At 44.1% G+C, this 26,627-nt stretch overlaps 1 protein-coding gene and 1 long non-coding RNA gene across 7 annotated transcripts; one reads left to right on the top strand and one right to left on the bottom strand.

The window, feature by feature from the left end:
- Window position 1: 1 nt before the first annotated feature.
- On the bottom strand, window positions 2–23,445 carry SEC24C (SEC24 homolog C, COPII coat complex component). Of its 6 annotated transcripts, none has more exons than XM_045195960.3 (25): window positions 23,273–23,395; window positions 22,362–22,490; window positions 21,368–21,567; window positions 18,597–18,732; window positions 11,449–11,624; window positions 10,863–11,234; window positions 10,401–10,537; window positions 9,110–9,178; window positions 7,687–7,798; window positions 7,327–7,454; window positions 6,008–6,146; window positions 5,683–5,798; window positions 5,389–5,513; window positions 5,050–5,241; window positions 4,751–4,844; window positions 4,419–4,535; window positions 3,892–4,062; window positions 3,295–3,391; window positions 3,047–3,192; window positions 2,682–2,820; window positions 2,420–2,538; window positions 2,156–2,335; window positions 1,728–1,919; window positions 1,401–1,490; window positions 2–1,244 (listed from the first exon to the last, which is right to left on the bottom strand). In XM_045195960.3, the coding sequence occupies exons 3-25, from the start codon at window positions 21,537–21,539 to the stop codon at window positions 1,104–1,106; spliced, it is 3,360 nt and encodes a 1,119-aa protein (XP_045051895.2). In that variant the 5' UTR covers window positions 21,540–21,567; window positions 22,362–22,490; window positions 23,273–23,395; the 3' UTR covers window positions 2–1,103. The 6 variants fall into 6 exon arrangements, with proteins under 6 accessions (XP_045051895.2, XP_045051896.2, XP_045051894.2 ...); XM_045195961.3 differs by having other exon boundaries at window positions 23,297–23,361; XM_045195959.3 differs by lacking the exon at window positions 22,362–22,490 and having other exon boundaries at window positions 23,297–23,445.
- Window positions 22,936–24,721, top strand: LOC128780648 (uncharacterized). The gene is made up of 2 exons (XR_008426601.1): window positions 22,936–23,127; window positions 23,276–24,721. It is a non-coding gene; the product is annotated as an uncharacterized lncRNA (long non-coding RNA).
- The last annotated feature ends 1,906 nt before the right edge of the window (window positions 24,722–26,627 follow it).

The following is a 26,627-nucleotide window of genomic DNA, read 5'->3' as shown; positions in this document are numbered from 1 at the left end:
GTTACATCTTAATTTATTTTATTTCTTTACAAATTAAAGATGCATTGAAAAATAAACCAATGAAGAGAAATGAGAGGTCCAGAGCAGGGGCATCGTAGGCTGGGAGCAAGCCCGGCCACCATCAAGCCTAGCCCTTGTCCTGCTCCAGCCAGTTCGCGTTGGAAGATAACTGTCAGCCACTCTGTCAACACCAAATCCCAGGTGGTGGGTCTCGGGAGGAGAGCACAGAGCTCTGGCCACTTTCACCTCGCTCCCCAACAAACTCCATCTTGGAGAAGCAGTGTTTCCAGTGGGAGCTCAATGGGATGTGGATTGGCTCTGTGAGGTATTGCAAGTTGATGACCAGGCTTCCTACAGAACCATCCAGTGCTGGGTCTCTCCAGCTGGAAAGGAGGTGGTACCTCTCCCAGGTCTTTATATACTTTGCAACTCAGTTCCCAGGCTCTTTCACCTCTGACAATGTGCCTCCATCCACGGATTCATCACCAATCATTGCAGGACAGAAAAAAGCAGTGGAAGCAGAGAAAGCTAATCCACCACCCACCACCCTCAGTAATTTTGACTTGGCCGCTGATTTCCAGGCCCAAGGAAGACCAACCACTTTTCTCCCCACCACCTCAGGGTTATACTCGAGCTCTTGTGCACCTGTATGTTTTATCCCTAATATAGGAAGTTGTTGATGGCACTGAGCTGAATTAGCCGCTCCCCCACAATAACCCTGGGATCTCCACCTCTTCCTGCCTGCTCCCTCTTCTTGGAGGTTGGTCCAAAAGGACACGATACTGCCAGGGTCTGAGTGCCTCCAAATCCCCCAATACAGAATCATATACAGTGAACTGAGAAACTACATTCATTACGACAGGATTAGCAGGAAAAGGAAGGCAAAGTGAGGGGACAGGGGCACCTTCCATCAGCAGGACATGACAGAGTGGTAAGATACTTGAGCCCGGAAAGAAGGTGTCTCCTCATACCTCCCCCTCCCCCCAAAGAGACTGAGGTCAGCTTACGTGACTTATAAGATACGGAACTGTCCTGGTTTCCCTGCTACCCTGGGGTACTTTCTGGAAACTGGCCTAGGACCCTATGCCATTTACCCACTTGCTCTAGCTCAGTAGCTGCCGAATCTCCTTGTGCATATGACAGAGAAAGTCCACATAAGATGCTCCCCCATTCAGGCTCTTGTCTTCCACCAGGAAGTGCTTGAACAGCATCTCCAGCTTGTCCTCTTGTTTCACCACGATAAGCTAAGGCCAGAACACAGGATCATGAGGCAGAGCCAATGGGAATTAAACATGCCCTGAAATCCCATTATCCAGTCACTTATTCACTCTCCACACCACCCGCCCCTTCCAGGTGAGGGCTTGACATGGTAAAACATCCAAGCTTCAGATTAGTGTTACCTTCATGTACCGCGATCTCTGTGCCCTTAAGCCATCAATGAGGGCTCGCACCTTCTTGGACAATGGGTTATCCAGAACTGGCAGAATACTCTGGTGGAACACAAAATTCATTTATCCTTATGGTAAGGGACTCTTGAGTCCAGTCAAGATGGGGGCAGCACAGATTTATGCATCATCTGAAACAAGGAAGCTTGGGAAGAACGACAGCACCCTCCCTGCCCTCCCAAGTGGCCCCTGCTATTTAAGAGGACTAGCACACTAATTTTATTGGTTCCTACCACAGAGTGCACTTCCACACCCATATTCTCCTTGATGCCCTGCCCTCACCAAGCCACTGGTGATCTGACTGAAGGAGGAGACGCCAAAGAGGCTCTGGACAACACCCTGTTGGACACTTGCTCCCACCCAGATGAAAAGGTTGAGCCCATTCTCCAGCAAATATATATCTCCATTGCTTAGACGTTCTTCAGATGCTCGAACTGCTGGTGGTTCAGCGGTACTCTCAATGGGAGACTTTGTCTAGACAAAAGGGGGAAAAATGTCACTGAGGACCGTAAGACATGTTTACCACCTCCCACACACAAAAATTTCAGAAAGCTAAGTCCTTCAGTAATTCTCTGTGAAAATTACATCAGATAATATAAGTAAAAACAAAATCATTAATGGCAGACAGAGATAATACTAATCTTTCTCGTCCTCCTTCTATGATGGCCCTGTCTCAGTGCAATGTCTCATACTCCAGCCCTCAGTCGCACCAGTGGTAGGAGCCGAGGATAGAAGAAGACATTCGTCTCAGCCACATCCATGGAGGTAACCAGCTGTCGGACATAGGCACGGTCATCCGTAGTGACTTCAGCTCCAGGCTGCAGGACATCACTCTTCAACACACAGTTCAGGTAAACTGGGAGTAGCTTCATGCACTCAGGAAGGATCAACTGAGGGAGGTTATCGAGATAAAGTCAATCGTAAGAAATCCCTCCCAAATACAAACAATTCCTCCACCAACATTTTTGCCCCACCTGTCCTGCAGAGGAGGGGCTGGCACAGTTCTTTCTGTAACAGGCCAGGATCTGTGCACACTGAGTGATAAGAGTGTCACGGACAGTCTTCACAGGGCTGTTCAGAACCCCCCGGTATGCTAGATAAGAAAGAGGAATAGCACGGTCACTGGTCAGCCACTCTATCACATGTACCTTCCCACCGCACCTACCTGGGAATGCTGAATCATTGACTATCACCTCTTTCAGCCCAAATCCCACCCTGCCCTGCCTCTCTCCTCACCAAACTTAGCCATGTAGTTGATGAGCGTGTCGGTCTCACAGTTTCGATACAGATCAGCTAGCTGGGTGCAGCAGTTCAGGGCCAGGTTGTGTATGCGGAGCCGTCGCTGCCCTGCGCAGCTGGTGTAGAGCAAGGCACACTAGGGGAAGGGAGAAAGGGGGAGCTCACACCCCTTCTGCACCAAAGCCCTCTGAAAAACTGCTCCTTTGCTATATTATTTAACTACAGAAAAGACGTGAGCCATCCCTTCCCCATCCTCTTCTACTCCTCTCTACCCACCCCTCACCCTCTTTCCTGCAGCCTCTTTATCTCCAGTGAAATGACACCTGAGACTTCCTCCCCAGTCCCTGTCTCCCGCCTGCCACCTGCAGGAGGGCTCCGCTCTCTTCATTAAGTCGATCGTCATGCTTGAATTCCACAGTCACAGTCTTGTCCCCATCCAGCCCAGCCAGCTCCACATCTGTTGTATTGCTCATGTAGAAAGCTCCAAAAAAATCTACAGCACGGATACCTGAGGCCACATGGATAGGATCAGGGCTAAAGGTATGACAGGTGCCACTTGCCTCCCTCCCAGATTAAGCCCCCCACCTGCTCTTCTCCAACCAGGACTGACCGGTGCTCGTCCGGACCCGCATCACAGCATCAAAGCCAACAACCTTCTGTACGTCCCGACGCAGGTCACTCATAAACCGTTCCTGGTCATTCTCCACCTGCAGCCCACCATGCCCAAAGTCACACCACATAACATCCTGCGGAAAATCTCCCTGCACCTCCTCCACTCTAAAAGCTGAATTGCAATAACAATAGTGAAGATGATGATAATGGTGTTGATGATGATGATGATAGCTTTTAAGCACATTACGTGCCAGATCCCACATCAAATGTTTTACATATAATTACTTGACTGTGATGACAAATCCTAATTAATAATAAGTATTAAAATCCCATTTTAGAGATGAAGAAACAAAGAGACAATAATGAATTTCCCGATGGTTATACAGCTAGTAAGTGGTAGAGCCAGAATATCAACCCAGGACCAATTCTAAGCCCCATGCTCCCAACCACTACTCATGGCTCCCTTCTTTACACTATGCAGTCTTCTCCTCTAACACTACTCCTATTAATGAGTCCGTAGCTAAACAGCAACTCCACATGTAGACAGACATTCCCTGTCCTGCTTCCACATGCCACCCAGAGTCCCATGCCGTACCTGAAAGCAAGCATATTTGTAGACAGAACCACCAGTGAGCTGGGGCACAACAGAGAGCGTGGCCACATCCACATACTGGTTAGGGAAAAGGAAGAGGTCTACACAGCAACCTTGGGCCACACACTCTTTGGCCAGGGTCTGATAAGCACCTGTCTGAGGCTGAAACAGAGTCTGGGGCAGAATCGAAGAAAATGTTCAAATATCTCTTATACCCTATTTGAGAATTATATATATAATATGGGGTATTCAAATAATATGTAAACTTCTGATCTACCCACAGAAGTTTGTAATAGTAGTAAAACATTCTCTTTTTTAAAAAAAGGAATCTACCCAGGGCTTTGGAATGACATGGGATAGAAAGGTGGGGAGCAGTGGAGAAGGTTGGCAGTCACAAATGGGACATGAGAAAGGACAGAATATCCCTTTCCCCCTCAAGAAAATCAGTAATACTGTATTGTATTGTATTGTGAAGAGTCACCACCCTCCTCTACAATGGAAAGTCCTCCCCCCATCTCTCAATCCCATACCTTCTCCTTGTCTGTGTTGATCAACTTCCTGTCATCTCTGTTCTTCAGTTTCCCTGGGGCCTCTGCGATGGGCAGGGAGGTGTGGAACAGGAACAGCTTCCCTGCACACTCGGCAGCCTAGGAAAGAAGAGAGGACTACTTTTTTATTCTTTCCTTTATTCATCTATTATTCATTCACCCTCTCCCTTGTCATTTACTCAGTACCAGCTATGTCACACAGGCTAACTCACCGGACAGTAATGAAAAACTAATGAAACAGGGGTTGTATCCCAAGGGGTGCAATGGTCAGAGGAAAGTGAGGCAAAGGAGGTTGCTGGGTACTCTAGCCTTACCTTCAGGGCCTCCATCCCAGCCTGGATAACTGGGGCAAATACTGTCTCTGTCTCTCTTGTGTCTGCAAACATTTCTGGAATCTGATCCAATAAGCTGAAGAGAGAGGTGATGGGAGGCAATCAAAATTTTTATCCAGATTCCAGAGTCCTAAATTCTTTGAAGAGTCCTCTGGCCATCAAACTCTGAAAACTCCTGAGGCACAGCTCCTGCTCTCCCACTGACCCCTCTGCTCAATTCTGTGGCTTTCTTTGATTGTACCCACCTCACCTCCACTCTACCACTGCAATCTGGCTCTTACCTCGTAATGACTGCCCGAGACTCATTGACATTGACCAGGAAGCCATCCAGCAGTGGCACAAACATGTCAGCCACATCAGATACAACCATCATCTGCGGCTGGGCCAATGAGCTCTTCACATTGTAGAAGTGGAGCACCTTATTATAGGTGACAAAGCCAACGCGGATTGCTGACTCTTCTGCTCCACCCTCCCTGTAGAAGGTGACATTGTTACCCAAACCTGTCACCTTCCCCACCACCCAGCCTCATGACATCAGGCTCCATCTGCTGTCAACCCAGACACCACCTCACACCCCACATCATTATGCAAAGGAAGCACCTCAGCTCCCTAACTCTCACCTAGGTAGAAAGTCTAACAGTGACTTGAGCTCCTCACAGAGGAGCCTAACAAGACCACTCCTGATGGCATTGTAGGAGACATCAATCATGAAGATGAAGGCAGGAGGGCTGGGGAATTTATTGTTCTGCAAAGGAAATAAATGGGGGGAGAGGGACATTGCTAAGCAGGCCAGTTGATTAGAGAGAAGTCAACATCAAAGGGGACAAAGAAGGGGTGAGGGAAATGATCACAGCAATTCTTAGCTGTCTCATTGTCCTCTACCCACTGCTCCTCCCCATGCTATCTTCCCTCACCTTGCAGTAATCTACAGTGGCCAAGAATTCATAAGAGCCCAGGGATAGCTCAGGACGGTCGTAAGCATCCACACGTTTTCCGGTATGATCCAGATGTTGAAAATACTGGGGGGGAACTGTGGGGAGTATGGCAGAGTGTTATTCAAAGGTCCACTCTCAATCTTAGTATGTCTGGCCCTGGCTGAGCTCACTCTACTGCCCCATAGCCCCATATGTGACCTACTTCCTCAGTTCCTAGATAATGGACCCTCATCTATCTAACTAGAAAGAAAACACTGAAGATGAAATCCAGATCTTCCCCCAGTCCCAGCCACTGAGAACATACCATCATTGATACAGCTGCAAAAGCAGCACTGGAAGCGCCTCCCTCCCTCAATGAACTGCATGAAAGGGCACATGTATGCTTTGCAGCGATTGCAGCGCAGAGGGCCAGATTCCCCATGGTCGACGACATACGGTGAAGCCTAAGGAGCAAAGGGGAAGGGCTCAGACATATAGGGAAGCTACAGTGGGTTGGGACATGTGACAACAGATGAGAAGGAACGACCTGGAGGGAGGAGAAGCCATGGCTAAAATATTTTGCCTAGGGAGGGAGTCCAGTGAAGGGGAATGAATACAAATGATGAGGGTACTGGTCACAGAAATATCCCTAAGAGTCTAAATTCCATGGTTGTCTCTCCTTACTCCCCATCTCCAGATTTTCACTTCTTCTGGAATGAGAAAAGGGACTGTGAATTTGGCCCTACCAAGCCAGGCACTACCATGGGCACATGAGGAAAAAGCCAAAAATTACCTAGGATTCTCATTCTGGCCCTATCTTCAATTGCCTTCACTCTTGCCCCAGAGTTCCCGCTTCCTTCCCCAACCAAGTATCTATGATGCTTGTGCTTCCCATCCCTGGGTTTATGCAGCACTTACTGATGCCCCAGGCAGATGTCACCCTACAGATAAGAGACCAGCAGCCAAATGTCTAAGCATCTCCACTGAGACCCAGGAAGAGAAAAAGAGAAGACAGAGACAGGATATAAAGTGAGCCTTGAGCTTCTGGTTATAGAGAAATCTGCCCTGAGTTTAATAAGCTAGGCATGAACACGAGGGTATTCTACCAAGGTCTGGCAGAGCAAATGCCGTCTTTTCTCTTTTTATGCTGATTTCAAGTGCTAGGGTGACAGATTAGGGCCCGAGCCAGGTAAGAGAAGGACTACTGGATCCTCATCTACCTTTTTTCCTTATATGCTATCCTAACATTCCTAGCCTACCTGGTATGATAGGATGTCATATAAGAAAAAAATACAATAGAATAATTTTGTTTTTAGAATGGTGTTCTTCTAATCATCTGGAAATGACCATACTCTCAGAGGCTCCTGTATCCAGCTGTGTCCTTAATCCAGCTGTCTCTTCCCCTATAAGTTGGCCCTGCCTCTTTTCATATTGTTTGTTTTCCCTATAGATGCTGATCCCATTCAGCAATGTTTTGGGCTTTTGCTCTCATCCCTATCACCCTCTTCAGGCATGAGCCCTGGGATAGGAAATAATTGAAGACACTCTCCCTCCTGCCCAGCCAAGACGTCTTCCATTGTGACTGCAGAATCGTATCTAGGAAGAAGTCCCTCCTTTCCTCCCTTTCATTATACGCTGACTTACCTCTTCTGGCGGCAGCCTTGCCAGTGGCTTGATGACAGCTGCCAGGGGCACCTGAGCCTGCTTAGCCATGTCAGATGTACAAGGAATATTATAAGATGTGCATCGAATGTATCGAGGACTTGCATTCCCTGGAGGAGGAAGCAGAAAACCTGAGTCAGATCACAGATTCCCTCCAGTTAACCAGCTCTCCACTGCTGATCCACCCTATCACCCCAACAAATGTTAGAGCTGATGATGGCTTTTACCCCTCTAGAGACCAATGAGGGGCTGGTCTTTGATTAAAGACTGATAAAAGTCCCATCTATAAGCTGCTATCCTGGAGTAAAAGTCCCCAGAGGGAGGAGTTAATGCCCTTCTCACCTTGGTCTTTCACTAGGAAGTTGGTGGTAACTAAGGGTGGCACCTGGCCCCGTACTCCAGTAACGAATGGCTCTGAACCGCGGTTGTTCCGGTCATCCTCAATAACCTGAATCTGTAGGGGAAAGTGAAATGAGTGAGGTGGCAGAAGGGAGTACCAGGTCCCAGAGAACCAGGAGAAAGAAAGGCTGAAACTACAGCATAGAAACTAACAATGTGCCAGGGAACACCTCATGTACGAGGCCTGCTCTCCTTCTGGAGATCATAAAATGCTACAATGCCAATCTTCTGCTCTACAACTAGCAGCAAAATGCTGGACAGGCAACAGCAAGAATGGGTTTCTTTATGAATTGCCCAAACCCTCAATCAATAATAATCACCCTTTTATTCCCCCAACTCCAGGACAGCTCCAGCTTTTATCAGAAACCTTCAAACATGATCAGATTTCACTTCCCTCCCCCATCTCAACTACTCCATTTCTTGCCCCCAAAGACACAGTCCAAGTGAGAGCAGGAAAACAGACAACAGTAACCATGTAAAAATGAATCTACCTGGAATGACTCTACATTTAATGAAAGTAGAAGGGACAGGGTGAGGAGAGGATTAAACAGCCAGAAATGATCAGGTAAGGTGAGGAAGCAGATGCTGCCTTATGCTGAGGTAAGCATCAGTGTTTAAATATGGGAGAAGAGGTTAAGAACCCATACCTTATAGCCCAATCCTCAGTCTCCCACATTTTGACAACCCAGAAAAAGAAAAAAAAAATAAAAAAGATTTTGCAAAGCTAGTAATCAGATCTTTGTGCAGGCTGATGACCCTTGGCCAGTTACTTCAAGATGAGTTTGGTAAACCCAGAAAAAGTAAAGGGAGAATAAGACTCCACATCCCATAGCAGAAGGAGTCGAAGCTTAGAAATATATCAGAGTCAAAAAGACTCTCCAGTTGAGAAAGTGGCCCACATTTTCCCCAACCAGTAGTTCCTTCCCCTGTAAGAAAGCCTGTATCTCAAACTTGTACATTCATAGCCACCTACTCAAATGTTTGTCCATAGTCTGTAGAAAATTCAAACCCAAAGGGGAAGGATTTACTGCTCATCTCTGTCCTGTTCCATCAAATGCCACATGTAGGCTCCTGGAGGAGTCAGAAGGACTAACACCAAAGCTTAACATGCCACCTGACCCCACCTTACAGCCTGACCTTCTACCACCCCATACTTAAGGCACTGGTAGCAGCTTGCTACTTCTTCATTACATGGTGACTTGAAGCATGCACATCCTTCTAGTTTATACAAGCGAGGTCTAGAAGGACTGAGGGAAAGGATGGAGAGGGATGGATATGGTGGATGAGGTGAAGATGAGGTCACACGCATGCATGGATGGCACTAACACAGGGATGACACACACACACACCCACCCCCTGCACTTACTGGACTAGGAATGGCATCAGGGTCTATTCTGTGCCTGGTTTTCTGCTGAGGAGGCAGCTCATTGAGTTGCTTTTAGTGTTTTAATAATAAAGGCAGCAGGGGAATATAGGGAGGGAGACAAAAGAACAAGAAGCAGATGTTACTTCTCTCAACCCTGATGAGTTAAATATGACAGTTGGAGCCCAGCTCATACTGCTGATATCAGGCTCTGTCTAGATCAGAAATTCCAAGTCTTTCTGGCCCAATACAGAGGCTTTAATGGCTTAGACTATGATGTAGAAAAATAAGGAGAAGGGCATATAGGAGGCAAGCAGGGGTTATACAGAGAGGGGCTGAATGGGAGAATTCTTAAGGAAGAAGAGGAATATTCCCTCCAAAAGGCCAAACCTCCCACCTAAGGACTAGTCGTATGCTGAAAGAAGCCTCCCCTCACATGTACTGGAATCTCCTTCTCATTGAAGGAGGGGAAAGGAAGGAGGGGCTGCTTAATACTTTCAGGTCTCTCTTAGCCAACAAGGTCCCTCACCCTGGTAGTTCCCCAAAGGAAGAGGGAAAAGAATGGAATATGACAATGGCTAAGCATGGCAAGGTAACTGACATAGTACCTGTTGCAGACAGTGCTATAAAGTGGCCCCCGCTTCACAGTTCAGTCCCAACCTCTACTCTGAGTAAGATAAGGAAAAGCCTGAGAATTCTGATGGCTCTAAGGGTGAGATTCACCCTCTTCCAGGAGAAGCAGCTTCCCCAAACTGAGCTTGTAAACTGTAGATCACTTTTCCCCATCCACACAGGAGCCTACCAAACAGAAGTACTAAAGGTTTTTTCCCAAAACTATCCAAGTAGGGACAGAGAGAAACCAGTGAAGCCTTCCTTCTCTTAACATCTAATACCAGAGAATTCCCACCAGCTCTACCCATTAAGGTTGCTGTCCTACTAGATCTAGGAGGACAAGACCTGAACACAGCCACTACGCCACAGAAGGGTAGAGATTACCATGCTACGTCCAATAGTTCAGGAAGCACAGCACTCAACCCAGAGCTCTACTGACACTGCTGATTACTCCGGGCTTCCCTTCCTTTCCTGCCCAGCTATGGAGTAAAAGTGCCCCAAAAGACTTCTGGGGCCTCAAGCTGCAGTTCAAAGGGTCAAAAATTACATCTAGCTTCTATACCTAGAAGATGAATGAAGAGGGAAAATAATCAGAAAATGTTGGCAAACATCTCATCTAGGTTGATTCACTTATCTGGCAGCCACAAGCTCCTTCCCCAGGACCACATAACTACCTACTTACAGGGCTCGGGATGGCATCAGGATCCAGGCGCTTAGGAGGCAGTGGCTGAGGAGGCCCAGGCTGACTGCCAAAAGTGGGTGCTCCTGGGTAGGGACTTCCATAATTGGGCTGAGGGCCACGGACTGGTCCAAAGGAACCTGAGTGACAAGGACACAAGGTTGATGAACTCAAAATCCCCTCTCTTCTTAAGGCCTCAGGGAAATAACTAGACGCCTATAAATGTAGAGTTATGAGGCAGAGTAATGACCGTTCAGAGAAAGACCACACTATCTGAACAATAAGAATAAAGAATAAAGAATAAACTACGAGAATGATGAATAAACCCTACATCCTACTAATATTACCCTGAAGCTGTCCATCTAGTTCACCACTTAGCAAGCAATACCCAAAGCAAGCAAACAAAAACAACCACCTAAAGAGCTGAAGCTGTTGGCTTCTAGACAGATCTTGGGAAAAACTTACCATTTTGTTGCGGTTGATAGCCTGGCTGCTGGGAGGAGTGCATAGGTGGCGGCTGTCCTGGGAGCCCAGCCATCTGGGTACCAGGGTGTAGAACTTGAGGAGGAGGCGAAGACACATGGTTGGGCTGGCTCACTGGGGGTCCCACAAAACTCTGTCCAGGCAGTATTGGACCAGTCATTGAAGGCATCCGAGGACCCCCTGAAGCTGGGGGTGTGAAGCTGGAGGCCTGCTGTGGGGCAGATCGTTGGGGAAGCTGGGCCCCAGAAGGACCCTGTGCCTGGCTAAGGGGAGGAGCCTGGCCTTGAGGATAGGAGCCATACAGACCAGAGTTAGGGAAACTTCCTGAGGCTGAAGCCAGTGATGTTGGTGGGCCTGAGAAGTAGAAGAGGTAGAATCAGGATCCTGTCATTACTGAATTTATACTCAGTAAATCACTTCCCTTTCCACATAAGAGGAACAGGAATGCCTGTCCTATCTGCTAGGGCTCAGAGGCATAAGAAATAAAAGGGATTAACATATAGCCCCACAGCCTGATGCTTCTAAAATAGGGAGGAACAGTAACATTTCTGTGGTCACAGCTACTCACCATAGCCCAACCCTGAAGGGGGAGGGGCTGGGGCAACAGCACCACTGATCTGCATTCCAGCCATCTGGGCAGTCACCTGCGCACTTGATGGGGGAGGACCATAGGGCTGAAGCACAGCTGGCTGGCTGACCACAGGGGCCAATGGGGCTGACCCAAATGGCTGAGACCCAGGGAGCCTGTGAAGAGAAGGCAGGCAGTAAGGACTAGTGGGGCAGGACACCTTTCAAAGTTGGCAGGAAATCCACATCATACAGGAAGCTATATTGTTTTACAGTATCTTATTCTCATCCTGGGCTCATTTATGACTTCATACTTTTGTATATATGCAGATAAATTGTATTCCTGCTGATCCACACTGTGATTATTCATGACAAATCTTATTTCCCATCAGGTTCACTCCACAAACATATGCCAAGCACCCTCAGATCAAATATTATTTACTCTGCTACTTAGGTTATCATCTCCTCTGCCTCAATGCTTTGCTGACCAACCACCTCAGTTTTGTAATCAGAATCCCTAAAGGAACTGAAAGGGAAGGTGCACAGAAATATTAACCCCTCAAAAGGTGCTTAACAAATGTGGGGTCAAACAAATGAAGTTTGATTGTCTAACTTTTAAGCCAAAGTATTTATTACTTTATCCTGGGAAAGGTGTTAGAAAGTTCTGTAAGATCAGTGAAGCAGGACAGCTGAGTTTGGAATCTGTGCTAATCGTGAAGATGTGTAAAATCCACCAGAAACAGGCTACCAAAATACAACAATAACCAGGTAGCCTTCTAGCTGGCTTTATCTTGCAAAGTCTGATTACTTGGATAGCTATGTTGGGCAGTCCCATGGTATCAGATGACACATTAAAACATAAATACAAAATCATTCCAATATCATTGCCTACCAACTAGCAACTGTACCGTTCGGTGTTCTAGTGTTATTACTACAGAAATCCACAACATAGATCACAGGTGGCAAACACAAGGCTCACAGGCCGAATTCGGCCCTCCACCTTGTTTTATCTGGCCCGGCACCTTGTTTCTACCCAGTGGCAGCACCGAGCTCCCTGCCCCTACTTAACGACTAGTTACATTTATACAGTCCTAAAATTACATTCAGCCCTTTGAAGGCAACCGCAAGGCTGATGTGACCCCTGATGGAAATGAGTTTGACACCCCTGACATAGATTATTATACACAATAAACTCCTTCTGGGATTTCAAGAATGAATCAATTCTTCACAACAGTTTATTACACTGAAATTCTGATTTATCCTTCTTGTTTATTTTGTCTTTACTGAATAGCTGGTACTTTATTATATTTGGTCAGCATCTATTAGTCCAGTAGTGTCACACTTTTTTTTCATTCATTCAACTAGTATATTCTATCTGTTATGTCAGTGAGCCTTACCTCCCTAAGCTCTTTGTTGGGCTTTGCAGGCTTCTAAAAATATTTTATTTATTTATTTATTTATAGACAGAGGGGAAGGGAGGGAGAAAGAGAGGGAGAGACACATTAATGTGTGGTTGCCTCTCACACGCCCCCTACTGGGGACCTCGCCCACAACCCAGGCATGTGCCCTGACTGGAAATGGAACTGGTGACCCTTTGGTTCACTGGCTGGCACTCAATCCACTGAGCCACACCAGCCAGGGCCCCAATGTATTTTCCATTCAATCAAACATACAAACATCTCAAAAAATAACCAACTATAGTGAAAAAACCCAAAAGTCCAGCAGGGGATAAATAGATAAACAAAATGTGGTATTGTATCCATATAATGAAATATTACTTGGCCATAAAAAAGTACTGATACATGCTGCAATACAAACCTTGAAAAGTCATGCTAAGTGAAGGAAGTCAGTTACAAAATATCATATAGTATATGATTTCACTCATATGAAAGTCCAGAATAGGGAAATCTATAGCCACCGAAAATAATTAGAGGTTGTTAGAGTTGTGGGTGTAGGGGATTAAAGGAATAGATACACAGGCGCAGCTCCTTAGCTAAAGGATATGGTATTTCTTCTTACGGTGATAAAATGTTCCAAATTGTCTGTGATGATGGTTGCATATAACTGTGAATACAATAAAAACCACTTAATTGTACACTTTAAATTCACATGGTATGTAAATTGTATCAGTTTTTTTAATCCAAATAAAATGACCTGAAAACCTCACAGCCCCCTCAAGCTTTTGCTCCTCTTTTTAGCCATATATTGCAAAAGAACTGATCTATGCTCTGTCTCTGTCTCTAATTACTATTTCTCTGTCTCTTTAAAGCTCCTACTTTCTGGGTTCATTTTTGTTTCTTTTCTTCTCCTTAGTAGTTTTCCCAGCCAGAGTCTATACATAATAAACTCTCAGTCTGTGTCTGAAAATGTCTATATTTGCCCTCTCTCTTAGCTATGGACATAATTCTAGGTTGACAATTATATTCCTCAATGCTTTCAAGGTACTATTCTACTGTCTGCACTCCTCCAATAGTCTCTATTTACCCTAATCAACATTGTTTTTCCTGAGAATCTCTTCAGACTAGGCTGAGGGAGTGTGGTTGTTTTGCATTTGCTTCTGGGAGATGTTGCCACCCAAGATCAAATTAAAAAGCTTTGAGATATAAGTTTCATACCATCAAATTCACTCCTTTTAAGTGTATAATTCACAATTTTTAGTAAATTTATAGAGCTGTGCAACCATCACCAGAATCTACCTTTAGAACATTTTCGTCACTCCAAATAGCTCCCTCATGTTCATTTGCAGTCCCAAAACTTTTTTATTCCTACTTATCCACAGCCAGCCCAGGAGAAACAGGATTCTCTCTCTGCCAGTGTGCAGATTCTTTCCCCTAGTCGATCTGTTCATGAAAGGTGCGGCCCAAGTCCAGACTTCATAAACAAAGGTCTTCATTCCAAATCTCAGCTCAGAAAAGCCAAAAGTATCATCCTCCATCCCCAGTACCTGCTTAAGCCCCAGATTCTCAAGATGATAATTCCCACCCTCTCCACAGGCAGCCACAGGGTCAGCTCACCACTCTCATTTTCAGTTCCCACTTGGTGTCTCTTGCACTTGAGGATTTCAAGCTTTTAAGCTTGATTATGCACTTGAAAAAAATTTTTTGCTTCTATTTCCTTTCTCCTTTCTAAATGTTTACAGCAAACAGTTCAGGTTATAATAATCTATTACCCAACGGAAACTCTGTGACCCACTCCGACGAAACAGTTGTCTTCATATCTCCACTGAAACTACATTTATCAATGATTCTGAACCTTGCCAAGCCCAAGGTCAATCCTCAGTCTGCATCTTACCTTTCAGCAGCAAATGACACAGCTAATTACTCTTGCCTTCCTGAAATTCTTTCTTCATCTAGTTTCAGGATGCAACACTCTCCTGCCTAATCTCCTACCTCACTACTGCTCTATCTCATTGTCTTTTGAGGGCTCCTCCTCTAACTTCTTTTTAAATGTTGGTAAGCTCCAAGGTTCAGTATTCAATTCTATTCTTTATTCTCAACCCTCACTTTCTAAGTGATTTCAACTAGTCCTGTGACTTTAAGTAATATCTCTATACAGAAGACCTCCAGATTTATACCTCCAGTCCCAACATCATTCCTCAGCTATGGTATATACAACTACCCATTCAATATCTCTACTTGGTAGCTAGAGCTTTTTAAAAATTGTTTTTATATATCTCAAAACCTATACTGCCATCTTCCCCAGTCTCCCAGCTCGTAGCTTTCTTAAATCTATTAGAAACAAAATAAAACCCTTCATTTCACCCCCCAAATCCACTCCTTCTCAAATATTTCCTACTTCAGTAAATAGTACCCAGTTTCTTAAGCCAACAAGTTCAGAGACATACAGAATTCCTCTTTCTCTTTGAACTCATGCCCAATCCTATTGACTCTACCTTTGAAATGTATCCCAGGTCTATTTCTCATACCTCTACCATGGCCATCCTAAGCCGAACCAAGATCATCCGTTACCTGGATTACTGCAACAACAGCCTAACAGGAATCCTTACTTCTACTCTTGAATCCAGAAAAGATTGACCTCTTCTTAAAATAAATAAGATCTTTTTCAAAAATTATTAGAGAATAAGAGCATATACAAATTTTTAAGTAATATTCTTAGCGACCATACTTGTGACAACGTTAGCATTGTTGTACCGAGACTGCTGTGTATGACAAGGGATAAAATAAGTGAGAAATTGTGGCATATTTCAGTATTCTAATTCTATCATCCCACGGCCTTAAGAAACGAGATTCCTGGTTTGACGAAAAGAGATATAAATATAATACAGAGGTCAAGTAAAGGCTCTGCAGTCTTCAATTTGATTTAGAAGTACAAATTTAAAATAATGAGGTATTTTACCTTTAACATATGAGATATATATTTCTTAGCTATGCCCCCTGAAAAGGCCCAGAAAGGGACCAGTCAGGTAGAAATGAACATGCCTAGTGCTCAGATTACAGTAAAAAAATATCATTTCTCACCAATTAAGTAAAAAGATTTCTTGGAAAACCGGCTAACTCCTGGTCTGGGAAATAACACATATAAGATAAGCCTGCAACATCTTATCATACTTAAAGATTACTAGGGTCATGTCAAAAGGACTCAGGAATCAATGAAGAGGCTCCCATTGGCCAAAATGGGACATTTTCAACTTCAATAACGATAATAATTACAATGGATTGAAACCCATCAAGTATGTTAAAAGTCCATAAATTCATGATACCAAAAAGAACTGGTGACCTTCAGTAGATAACAGAAAACCAATTCATTCCCTTGTAAACTGGTAAATAAAGGTAAAGAGTCAAGCATTTACCTTACATGAATTTCACAATGATAACCAAAATGACAAAAATTGTCTATAATGGTATTCAAACAAATGAATGAAAAAGAAACAAAAGAATTAGAATATCACCATTTTGAAAACCCAACAAATTAATCTACATATGCATTAAGCATCAACAACTCCTAACTTCAAAAAACGAGAGAAAACAAGATACTATGTGCCTTCTATAGTCTCGGCCCACATTATCCAAAGAAATCAAACCCAGATCCAGTCTCTGTGCCAGGCTGCTGATTTGCAGGAAATATAGAGGAAAGAGGAACACATCAAACTATAACATGAATATGCAACCAGGAGAATCCAGGCTTTGGGAAATTCTTCAGCTCAATTAGCTTGGATTCTTCAATGATAAAGAGTAAGAAAGAGAGAGGGAACCTACAGACTTAAAAGACACATTAAGGTTGTTGTTTTTTTTTAATAGGCAACTAAACTTGGTATCTCGGGAATGTACCTTTAAGTGTAAATTATTTTTAAAAACCCAAGAAAATAGTTACCATAAAAGTTAGGATAATGGTTACTTATGAGGGAAGGGAGAGTTATGATTTAACTGAGGTAAATGAACGGGGCTTTTAAGGTATGTGACAAAGTTCTATTTCTTGAGCTGGGTTATAGTTACAAGGGGGTTCACTTTATAATAATCTATTAAGCCATAATTTGTCTTGTATGTATTTTTGTATGTGTTTTACATTGCAATGAATATCCATTGTATAAATAAACAAATAACGGGACCATTACTCCCCAGCTTAATATTCTCCAAAGGCTTATCACAGCAACTAAAAATCAAATTTAAACATCTTAATCAGGCTTACAAAGCATTGCATAATATGTCTCCTGCCTATGTTTCTTCCTCATCTCCTCTACCCTCCACTGGGCTAGCCACACTGGCCTCCTTGAAATCCACCAAATTAATTTCTCAAATTAAATTAATTAATTAATCAGGACCTTTGCACTTGTGCCCTCTATCTACGACACTTCCCCTAGACCTTTGGAGAGCTCCCTTCATCATTTCACTGAGGTTTCGAATACCACGAGAGAGGCTTCCCTTGACCAATGTGTTTAAAACAGCTCCCTACCCTCTCAAAGTCATGCTCTATATCCTCACTGTTTTCTTTCTCATTTATATCGTCTACTTGTTATCTTCTGAGTATTTCACTAGGTTGTAAGCTTCATGAGGGCTGAGACTGGTCTGTTTTGTTTACTGCTATATCTCCAACCTCTAGAATAATGTCTGATACATAATAGTACAAAATAAATATTTTTTTGAGTGGATGAATGAATGAATTCTCTATACTGCTTACAGAATATTCAAACACCCAGGGTTAGGAGAACTTCTCAGGATCTTTCTCCAGGTTTGCGTTCAATGCTAAAAATGTACATTCTGGACACCCAATAAAAATGTCAGTAAGTGACTCCTCCATTACTACACACCCTTCCCACAGTTATACAGACCATGCACTACCCAAGTTTTCATCATTTATATGGGGTTTTTTTTGATGATCATCAGAATAATATATTGGCCTTGATGAACAATGAAAGCTTTCACAGAATGACATAAGTGGTTTTCCTGTAAGATCTTTTCTTTCATAAATGGTCACACCTGAACTTAACCAGTAAGTCCTACTAAGTGCCTGATCTAGAGGAAAGAGGAAAGTCAGAGAAGACAAATATCCTAAGGTCCCTTTTTCCTGTTTCTCCCTTAGGTAGACTCAGTATGATAGAAATATTATAATTATTGAAGATATATGTCTAGGCAGGAAAAAAAACCTCAAGTTCAAAGAAAGACAAAGAACATGCAAAAGAACTCAGGTACTAAAAGAGGTCAGTAATCCACAGAGTGGACAGTGGCAGCATCTGTAACCTGAAAAAAGAAAAACAAAATACAAAAAGGAGCAGGAAAGAGAAAAGGGGGTCTAAAAGAAAGGCAAGAAGGAATTAAGAAAAAAAAGAAAAAACCATCTCACAAACACAGACAACATGGTGATTACCAGAGGGAAAGGAGCATGGGGGGAGGTAGAACACGGTAAAGGGGGGATAAATGCTGATAAAAAGAGACTTGATTTGGGGTGGTGAACACATAATACAATATACAGATGAAGTGTTATAGAACTGTACATCTGAAACTTACATACTTTATTAACCAATGTCACCCCAATAAATCAATGAAAAAAGAAAATATGTTAAATTCCCAGAAATAAATAAATAAATAAAATAAAAGGCAAACCAAAAAAAAAAGGAAAAGGGAAACAGGCCCTCATACATTCCTAATCCTTCCAGTTTCATCGGACCAATTTAAGGTTGACCCAAGTACATACCTCTGCATCTGAACAGTGGAGCTAGGCCCATTCTGTATATCTCCTTGGCCAAACTGGCCATATGCACCCTGGCCAGAAGGGACTTGTGCTGTGGAGGTTGGAGGCACCCCTGAAGATGGTGGGGCTCTTGACACACCTGAGGGTAAAGGACAGAAAATAAGAAATTGGGAAATAACTTTCTCCTCCACCCTGTGTGAGGAATGCAAAGCAAAAATCAATAAGCTCAGACCTTCACTGACCCAGTATCACAGCTTTGTAACAAAAAGGAGACCACCCACTTGCAAACCTAGCTACAACAGACTCTGAGCACTGATGCTGAATCAGAGAGCCTCCACTCTCCTCAAGAGGTATAATACAAGTAAAGCTGTAGCCAGAGCTATAAGAATGTAGGATCTTCCTGGGATCACCACACACTTACTCTCACTCAACACCCTAAACTAAAAGTCAATTCTTTTAAGGAAAAAGTGTGTACTCCAGAACTTAGAAACTTAGAGCATATATGAGAAAAGTGGCACAGAAGATGACCAAGTAAACCCTGAACTAGGTTGTAAAGAAAGGTTCCTCTTGGGGAGACTATTCTGCCAACCGCCTCTTCACATATTCTATTCTTCCTAACCATCTTCTTCTCATCCCCTTCTAAGTGCTGAGTCTCCCCACAGCACGCGGCTCAGGAAAGTGTTCCCATAGTTTGGAGACTTTGTGTCTGCCCAACAGTTCAGTAAGGACAGTTGGCCTGACCTCCCATTAGTTCTGCCACTTACACCTTAACAAAAGCTAGACTCTATCCTTTCTGCTCATCAGAGCTCCCATCAAAGAAAGTTACCTCTACTTCCCCCAATCATCCTTCCTTTCCACTATCCCCCAACCATCCTTTCCACATGAAATGCAGGAAGAAAGCAATTAGTTACTTGGCACATCACTTTGGAAATGATGCGGACCCCTGTTCATTTGTCTGTCTTTTCCTCTGCCTTCAGCAGAGATTAGACACTAGAGAGCCTGCCTACAGGAACATGATCAATCTGAACCTGCTTACTAGCCATCACCGAACCACAAATGTTCTCCTTTCAATAACAAAGCTTCCTCTTGAGGCAATGCCAAACTCCATCTTGATAAGCCAGGACTTCACAGATCAGAGGTGGACTCTGTCCAGCCAAAGTCCCAACCCAGAGTAAGCCTCTTCCAGAAATCTGAGACCTAATCTCCCCATTTCATGAATTTTTTTCGAAGTTAAAATTAAAATAGTAATATTTCATTTCCCAAATCTCACCTATGCCTCCTTGATCCCATATCCCTTCATGGAATTTACTTTTTTTTTTTTTAATCCTCACCTGAGGATAACCTATATTTATTAATTTGAGAGAAAGAGAAAGGCAGAGAGAGAGAGACATCAATTGGTTGCCTCCAATCAAACTTATAACTTAGGTATATGCCTGATGGGGAATCAAGCTCACAACCTTTTGGTGTACAGGACAACACTCCAACCAACTGGGCCACCTGGCCAGGGCTAGATTTACTATCTTTACTATCTTAAAAAGCAGCATAAAGCCCTGGCTGGTGTGGCTCAGTAGATTGAATGCTGGCTGAGAACCAAAAGGTCGCCGGTTTGCTTCCCGGTTCGAGCACATGCCTGGGTTGCTGGCCAGGTCCCCAGTACAGGTCACATAAGAGGCAACCACACACTGATGTTTCTCTCCCTCTTTTTCTCCCTCCCTTCCCTTCTGTTAAAATCTTTAAAAAACAAAACAAAACAAAAAAGCAGCATAAAGCATTTGGCATACCTTAAGTCCTCAATTAGCCTAACCAAAGATCTACTGCTAACTGTTTTCTAAAAGTCCTTATGGCCCTGGTTGGTATAGCTCAGTGGATTGAGCGTGGGCCTGCAAACCACAGGGTTGTCAGTTCCCTTTCCAGCCAGAGCATATGCCTGGGTTGCAGGCCAGGTCCCCAGTAGGGGGCGTGCAAGAGGCAACCACACACTGATGTTTCTCTCCCTCTTTCTCCCTCCCTTCCCCCCTCTCAAAATAAATAAAATATTTTAATACATACATACATACATACATAAATACATAAATAAAAGTCCTTATGGATATTCTGTAGAGTATTAGCTGCTCTTCTTGAAAAAGAAATGTAAAAGCCAAACGCTGATTTTAAGGAAGCACCAGATAAAGAGCATATCCTTATCGCCCTGATATTATAGAGCCTCTAAGAATCAGAGGGAACTCAAGCAAAGGGAATGGAATGATATCAGCAGAAAGATATGAGGCAGAAAAAATCAGGCACACAAACACCACACTTTTTATGTATGAACTAGCTCCCCACGTCCAAGAGTCATTCTTCGACAGAACTGTCCGTCCAATGAGAGGCATTACCAATATACATGAGGAACAAGTAATTTCAGGGAGACCTGAGGTCAACAGGAAATATTCAGTCTTGGTCATAGCCCCTGGAGAACCTGTAACCACAGCCCTTCCATCCATCTGTGAACAATGCAGCCAGGTAAGGCTGCACAGGGTGACACCCACAGGAAATGAAGTGCCATTGAATATGGAGATATGGCCTTATTAGATGCCTTAAGGCAGAAACACAGTCACTTTATGTAAAAATGGGGAGGCGCAGACTGCTCACAGGGCTCTGGCTCTCAGTGACCAACAGCCACATTCATGTTCCTCAATCCCAGTCACCCCAACTCTCTAGACAACTTTGGTAGGGAAATACAACCCAACCTAAAGACTGATTCCCCTGCTTACTTCAAAGGACACCTGGAAACATACCTGGGGGAGGTGCTTGCTGATAGCCTGGTACCGGCCCATTGTAGGCCCCATAGGGTGTGGGAGGGGCTGTGGACCCTGGTTGCCCACCATAGCTGGATTGATGATACCCTGGGTATACAGGTTGGGGCTGCCCAAACGGCGGCACAGGTGGAGCTGATTGGTTGACGTTCATTATGAGAGCATCCCCAACTTGGTCTCACCTATTAGATATGAGAGAAGAGAGAAATTAGTCAAAATCAACTCTCTAAAGAGAGAGCAACTATACAGGGTAGGAAGTAGATAAAAAAAAATAGGACTGACCTTATCAGGCAGTGATCAGCCTAATCATTCCCACACTCCACAGGATCTTTGTAATTTTCTGCCCCAGCAGTAGCCAGATTACCTCCCCAAAGTAAGGATTTTGTTACTCTGAACCCCATGCTATGTCACTGCCAAGAGGGTATAAATTTCAACTTCAGACGGGCCCACTGGAATGGTACAGCAGCCTCCATTCCCCAGTGGTATGATTTCTAGTGTCTAGACACACAAGGAGTCCTGCCCCTAATGACCTTCTGTGCTATCACAGGTAAATGAACCAAGGTTCCCACGTTCCACTCATTCATTCTAGCATCCATTCATTCAACAAACACTGGGTATCCTCTAGTGCATCAGTCACTTTTAATTACTCAGGCTACATGTCTAAAATAGATCAGGTAAATTCTGTTCCCCTGAAAAGACAAATTTTAGAGTAACTGACTATAGAAATGACATTCTTTGGATAAATTACAATAATCCAAATGCTACTCCATCTCCAGTCTTCCCCCCAAAGAACTGTATGTACCTTAGAACTGAAGCATTAGAATAACTAAATGTAAAGGACAACTAAAAGCTCCAGCAAGGTATCAGATTAGAAGCGAGTTCAGGCCAGGCACAAAAGAAAGTTCTCACGATAACGTAGGGAAACAGTTCAAGGATCAGCAGCAAAGTCAGATTTCATAGAAAAAAGATCATTCACCTCATCCATCAAGTAGAGAGACTATGAGTATTCCAAATCCCTATGCACCTCTCCAGCTCTTCCTGTTTCTGCTCTCCTTATGTGCTTGTCATGAATCTAGGCTACCACCAAAATTATTACAGTCTTGCCCTGCAACAGAGGAATGAATTTGAGGTCCCTTCCTCGATCCCTCCAAGAACAAGACTACCTGAGTACAGAAAAGGGGCCCAGGAAGCAGGAGAGCTCAAAGCTGCTGAGTGGAACAACGGGCCTCTTCCCTTTGTTAAGAAGGGTCATCTTGACTATGGAAGAGCTGAGTTGCCTTCTGGACTAGAACTCTTTAAACTCAGAGCCATCTTGGCCGTTTTTCTTCCAAATCCTAAACCTTACACAGGTCGCAACACTAAGCTTGACAGATGATCCTCTCCCCTTCATCTTCCTAAAGTCAGTGTGGGGCTGAGGGTTAAAGGAGAGGAGCTTCTTCTCCAGAACATAATTCCCTCAAACACCCCCAAGAGTTTGGAGCAGGCTCAAGTTTCCACTCCATTCTGGGTGGACAGTCGAGGGTGCAACCCAGGAGGCGGGGCAAGCTTTCTACAACTCTGAAAGTAGTTGAGCTGTGGAGGCTGGGAGCGCCCGGGATCAAGACCGAGAAGCCAAGGCAGCTTCTCGGGCCACGATGAGGGAGAGCTGATCCATTAAGCATGGACATCGAGCATCTTGCCCTTTCAACGGGCTCGGGGCAGGAAGCGGGAGCCGGAATCTGGGCCGGGAGGAGAGAAGGGAGGTAGGGTCTAAGGCTGGTCTTAGACAGTGTTGCGTGAGGTGAGGGTCTCTTACCCAGCCCCGCCCCCGGGTTCCTCCCTCCCGTCTCAGATCGAACCCCGATCTGGCCAGTGACACCCCGGCCTCTCCTTTTCTTTCCTACCCACCAGCCTCCGGATGCCACTCCTCACCCGGGTCCAGATCCAGGTTCGACTCGTTCCTAACGTCAAGGATCCCAGGCTCCACTTCCGGTTCCTAAGGGGCTGTCGTGTCGCCCCCGGAAGTTCCACCCCCACGCTCTTGGGCCGGACCACTCCTTCTGCCACGTCTGCAGTGGGCAAGCGCCCAGGAACCCGGATGCCGCGCATGCGCTAATTTCTTCTACGATCCGGTCCGCCCTTTTGGCGGCTCCGCAGGTTTTTTTGCTTTTCGGTTGCCCAACCCACCCCTTCCGATGTCCTGGTCGCCTTAGGGTTCCACCAGCTGAGAAGCGATTGCGAAGACTACTAGGTCAAGCTGTGTTTAGTAACGAATCCCTCAATCGTTTATGACCTGTTAGGGAACTCTGACCTAGAGTCCCGCAGCTACTTCCTGCTGACCCCTAACTCCATTGATTTCCGCCTTCGATGTTGTTCTCACCCATGACCTTTGCCGGTCATGAGGTTTGCGGGACATGTGAGAGTAAAGGGCACTAACTGTGCTTTAGGGTTTCATGTTTTAGTGCGCTGGCTCTGTAATCGCTATCTTGGGCAACTTAATCTCTGCCTCAGTTTCTTTCATCTGTAAAATGGAGAGAATATTAAATACCCTTATAATAGTTTGATGCCTTTCTAGTAGTTTCGTAGATAGCCTGGCGCCGTAGTAAGCGCTGGGTGAAAGACAGCTCTTATTAGTTAACCACTTTTATACAGTTCCTTGGTTTAGATGCAGAACTATGAAAGCTAGATGATCTCTGCTCTCAGAATACTGCCAGCATGTGGAAGAGCTACAGTTTCTGGAGTAATTGTTATTACCCCTAATGAACAACAATTGTAGCTAATCTTTGGATGATTTCTTAAAATACACCATATTTTGCCATGTATAATGCACTCCTGTGTATATACAGTGCACCCACATTTTCAGCCCAAACTTTCAGGAAAAAAAATATTTCATTTTAATTTTTTTTAATTCAATTATATATTTATATTAAGATACTGGGTTTTTTGTATTAAAAAGGAATTTTAGCATTTACTTTGAACGTATTATACAAGAAGTTTTATGTAACAAATAATTACCAAGCACAAGAACAGATACAAGGTATTTCAGGTACTACCCATGTATAATGCACATCTCTATTTTTCCCTCAAAAATTTGGGCACAAAAGTGCACATTATACATGCCAAAATATGGTACATGGCCTCATTGAATCATTTCAATAATGTTTATTTCATAATTATCTTTGAGCCCTGGCTGGTGTGACTCAGTGGATTGAGTGCTGGCCTGTGAACCAAAGGGTCTCTGGTTCCATTCCCAGTCAGGGCACATGCCTGGGTTGTGGGCCAGGTCCCCACACACTGATGTGTCCCTCCCTCTCTTTCTCCCTCCCTTCCACTCTATCTAAAAATAAAAAAAATCTTTGAACACTGCTATGTGCCAAGCCATGTTCTTCGTTCTGGGAGCCCAGTAGTGCACAAAAGTTATTGCTCTCATATTATTGATGGTAAATATTAGTTATTTTGAGGCACAGAGTGGTATGAACCATTCATTGGAAAATATTGCACTGGTAGTCTATGTTGGAAGCTGTATTAGGCATTGAGCAAGCTTTGGTAAATGAGTCAACTCCTGTCCTCAGAAGTTTATAGTTGAGGTCAGCAGTTCTCAAAGTGTGATCCTGGACTCAACAGTATCAGTATGACCTGAGAACCTCTTAGAAATACAAATCTCAGACCCACCCTAGACATACAGAATCAGAAATTCTGGAGGTGGGCCTAGCAAGCTCTGGTTTCATAGGCCCTCCAGATGATTCCTTTTTTACACTGAAGATTGAAACCTACTAGTCTAGGTTAGTAACTTGCCAGATTCAATAACATTGTTGAACATCTACCATAGGCTGGGATATCTGCTAAGTATTTTCACATAATTTATCCCGTTTAACTCATATCAGCATAGGAAAGTTAGTATCCTCTGTCTTGCTTACAGTTGCACTCCTAGTAAGTGGTAGAGCCTAAATTCATTTCCTTCAAAGGCTGATGTGTTGCATTTTATCACTTTTTATATCTCCACTTTGGTTCTCAGTCTTGATGGCACATTAGAATCACCTGTGGTTCTGAAGTGGCAATACCAGGCCTGGCTGGTGTGGCTCAGTGGGTTGAGTGCTGGCCTGTGAACCGAAAGGTGGCTGGTCCAGTTCCTGGTCAGGGCACATGCCTGGGTTGCAGGTCAGGTCCCCAGATGGGGGCGTGCAAGAGGCAACTGATCCATGAATCTCCCACACAGCGATGTTTCTCTCCCTCTCTTTCTCCCTCCCTTCCCCTCTTTCTAAAGATAAATAAATGAAATATTTTTTAAAATAAAAAAAAATAAATAAAATGACAATACCAGATACCAGACCAATAAAATCAGAATCCCTAAGACCTAATAATCACACTGATAGATTATTTCATTACATTATCATCTAATTCTATATGCTGTCTCATTTCAGGGAACCAGTAGCTTTAAAAGTTTTCCGGGTAATTCTAATGTGCGCTGAGGGACACTTAATAAATGTTTGAATAGTGAATGAATGGATATTTAGATACTCTTTTTACTGATAAGGTCAAGTAACTGCCCAAGGGAACTCAGCTGATAAATAATGGAACAAAAATCCAAGTCCATACCTGATTCTGTATCCCAAGTGCTTTCTGTGACTACAACACCAAGGTGAACAGCGTTGGGCATACTAACAGAACAGCTATTCCAGGAAATGCCATGGCCTTTGATAATTACAGCATTATAATGTTTTATAACAGAGAGCCTTTAACATAGGACACATTCATGGTAATGGAAACCTAAAAATAAGCAGGGGTTTTATGACTAACATGGGTTGGCATGTTTATGCACACTTACCTGTGTTCACCTTTCCACGACTACCTATTGTGAGAGTCCATTTAATTTAGCAAACATTTACTGAGCACTATTTACATCCATCATTGCTCTGTGGGCTGTTGACTGGCTGTTGCACGTAGTCCTCGCCTTCAAGTTCCTCACAGTCTAAGAGTGAAACAGGCATATAAACAAGCGATAATATTGGCCGTGAAATGTAATAGAAAATACCGATGCATCTGCTGCCCAGAAGAAGGAAGGCCTATTGTACAGGTAGGGAGTCAGGAGATGGGCATGAGAGGCTTTATGGAACAGGCAACAACAGTTCAACTGGGCCCAGGCTGACCAGGATTCCTCCACGTTGCACCTAGCACTGCAGTGGGGTATACACCTCCAATTTGATTAATAGGTAGATTCACGCAGGAAGGGGGCATTCTTTCTGGGGACCTTGAGAATCTGTGG

The sequence above is a fragment of the Desmodus rotundus genome, chromosome 4, assembly GCF_022682495.2.
Source record: "Desmodus rotundus isolate HL8 chromosome 4, HLdesRot8A.1, whole genome shotgun sequence".
Classification (NCBI taxonomy): Eukaryota; Metazoa; Chordata; class Mammalia; order Chiroptera; family Phyllostomidae; genus Desmodus; species Desmodus rotundus.
The sequence above is the reverse complement of the archived record's forward strand: the minus strand, read 5'-3'. Positions and strand labels throughout refer to the sequence as shown.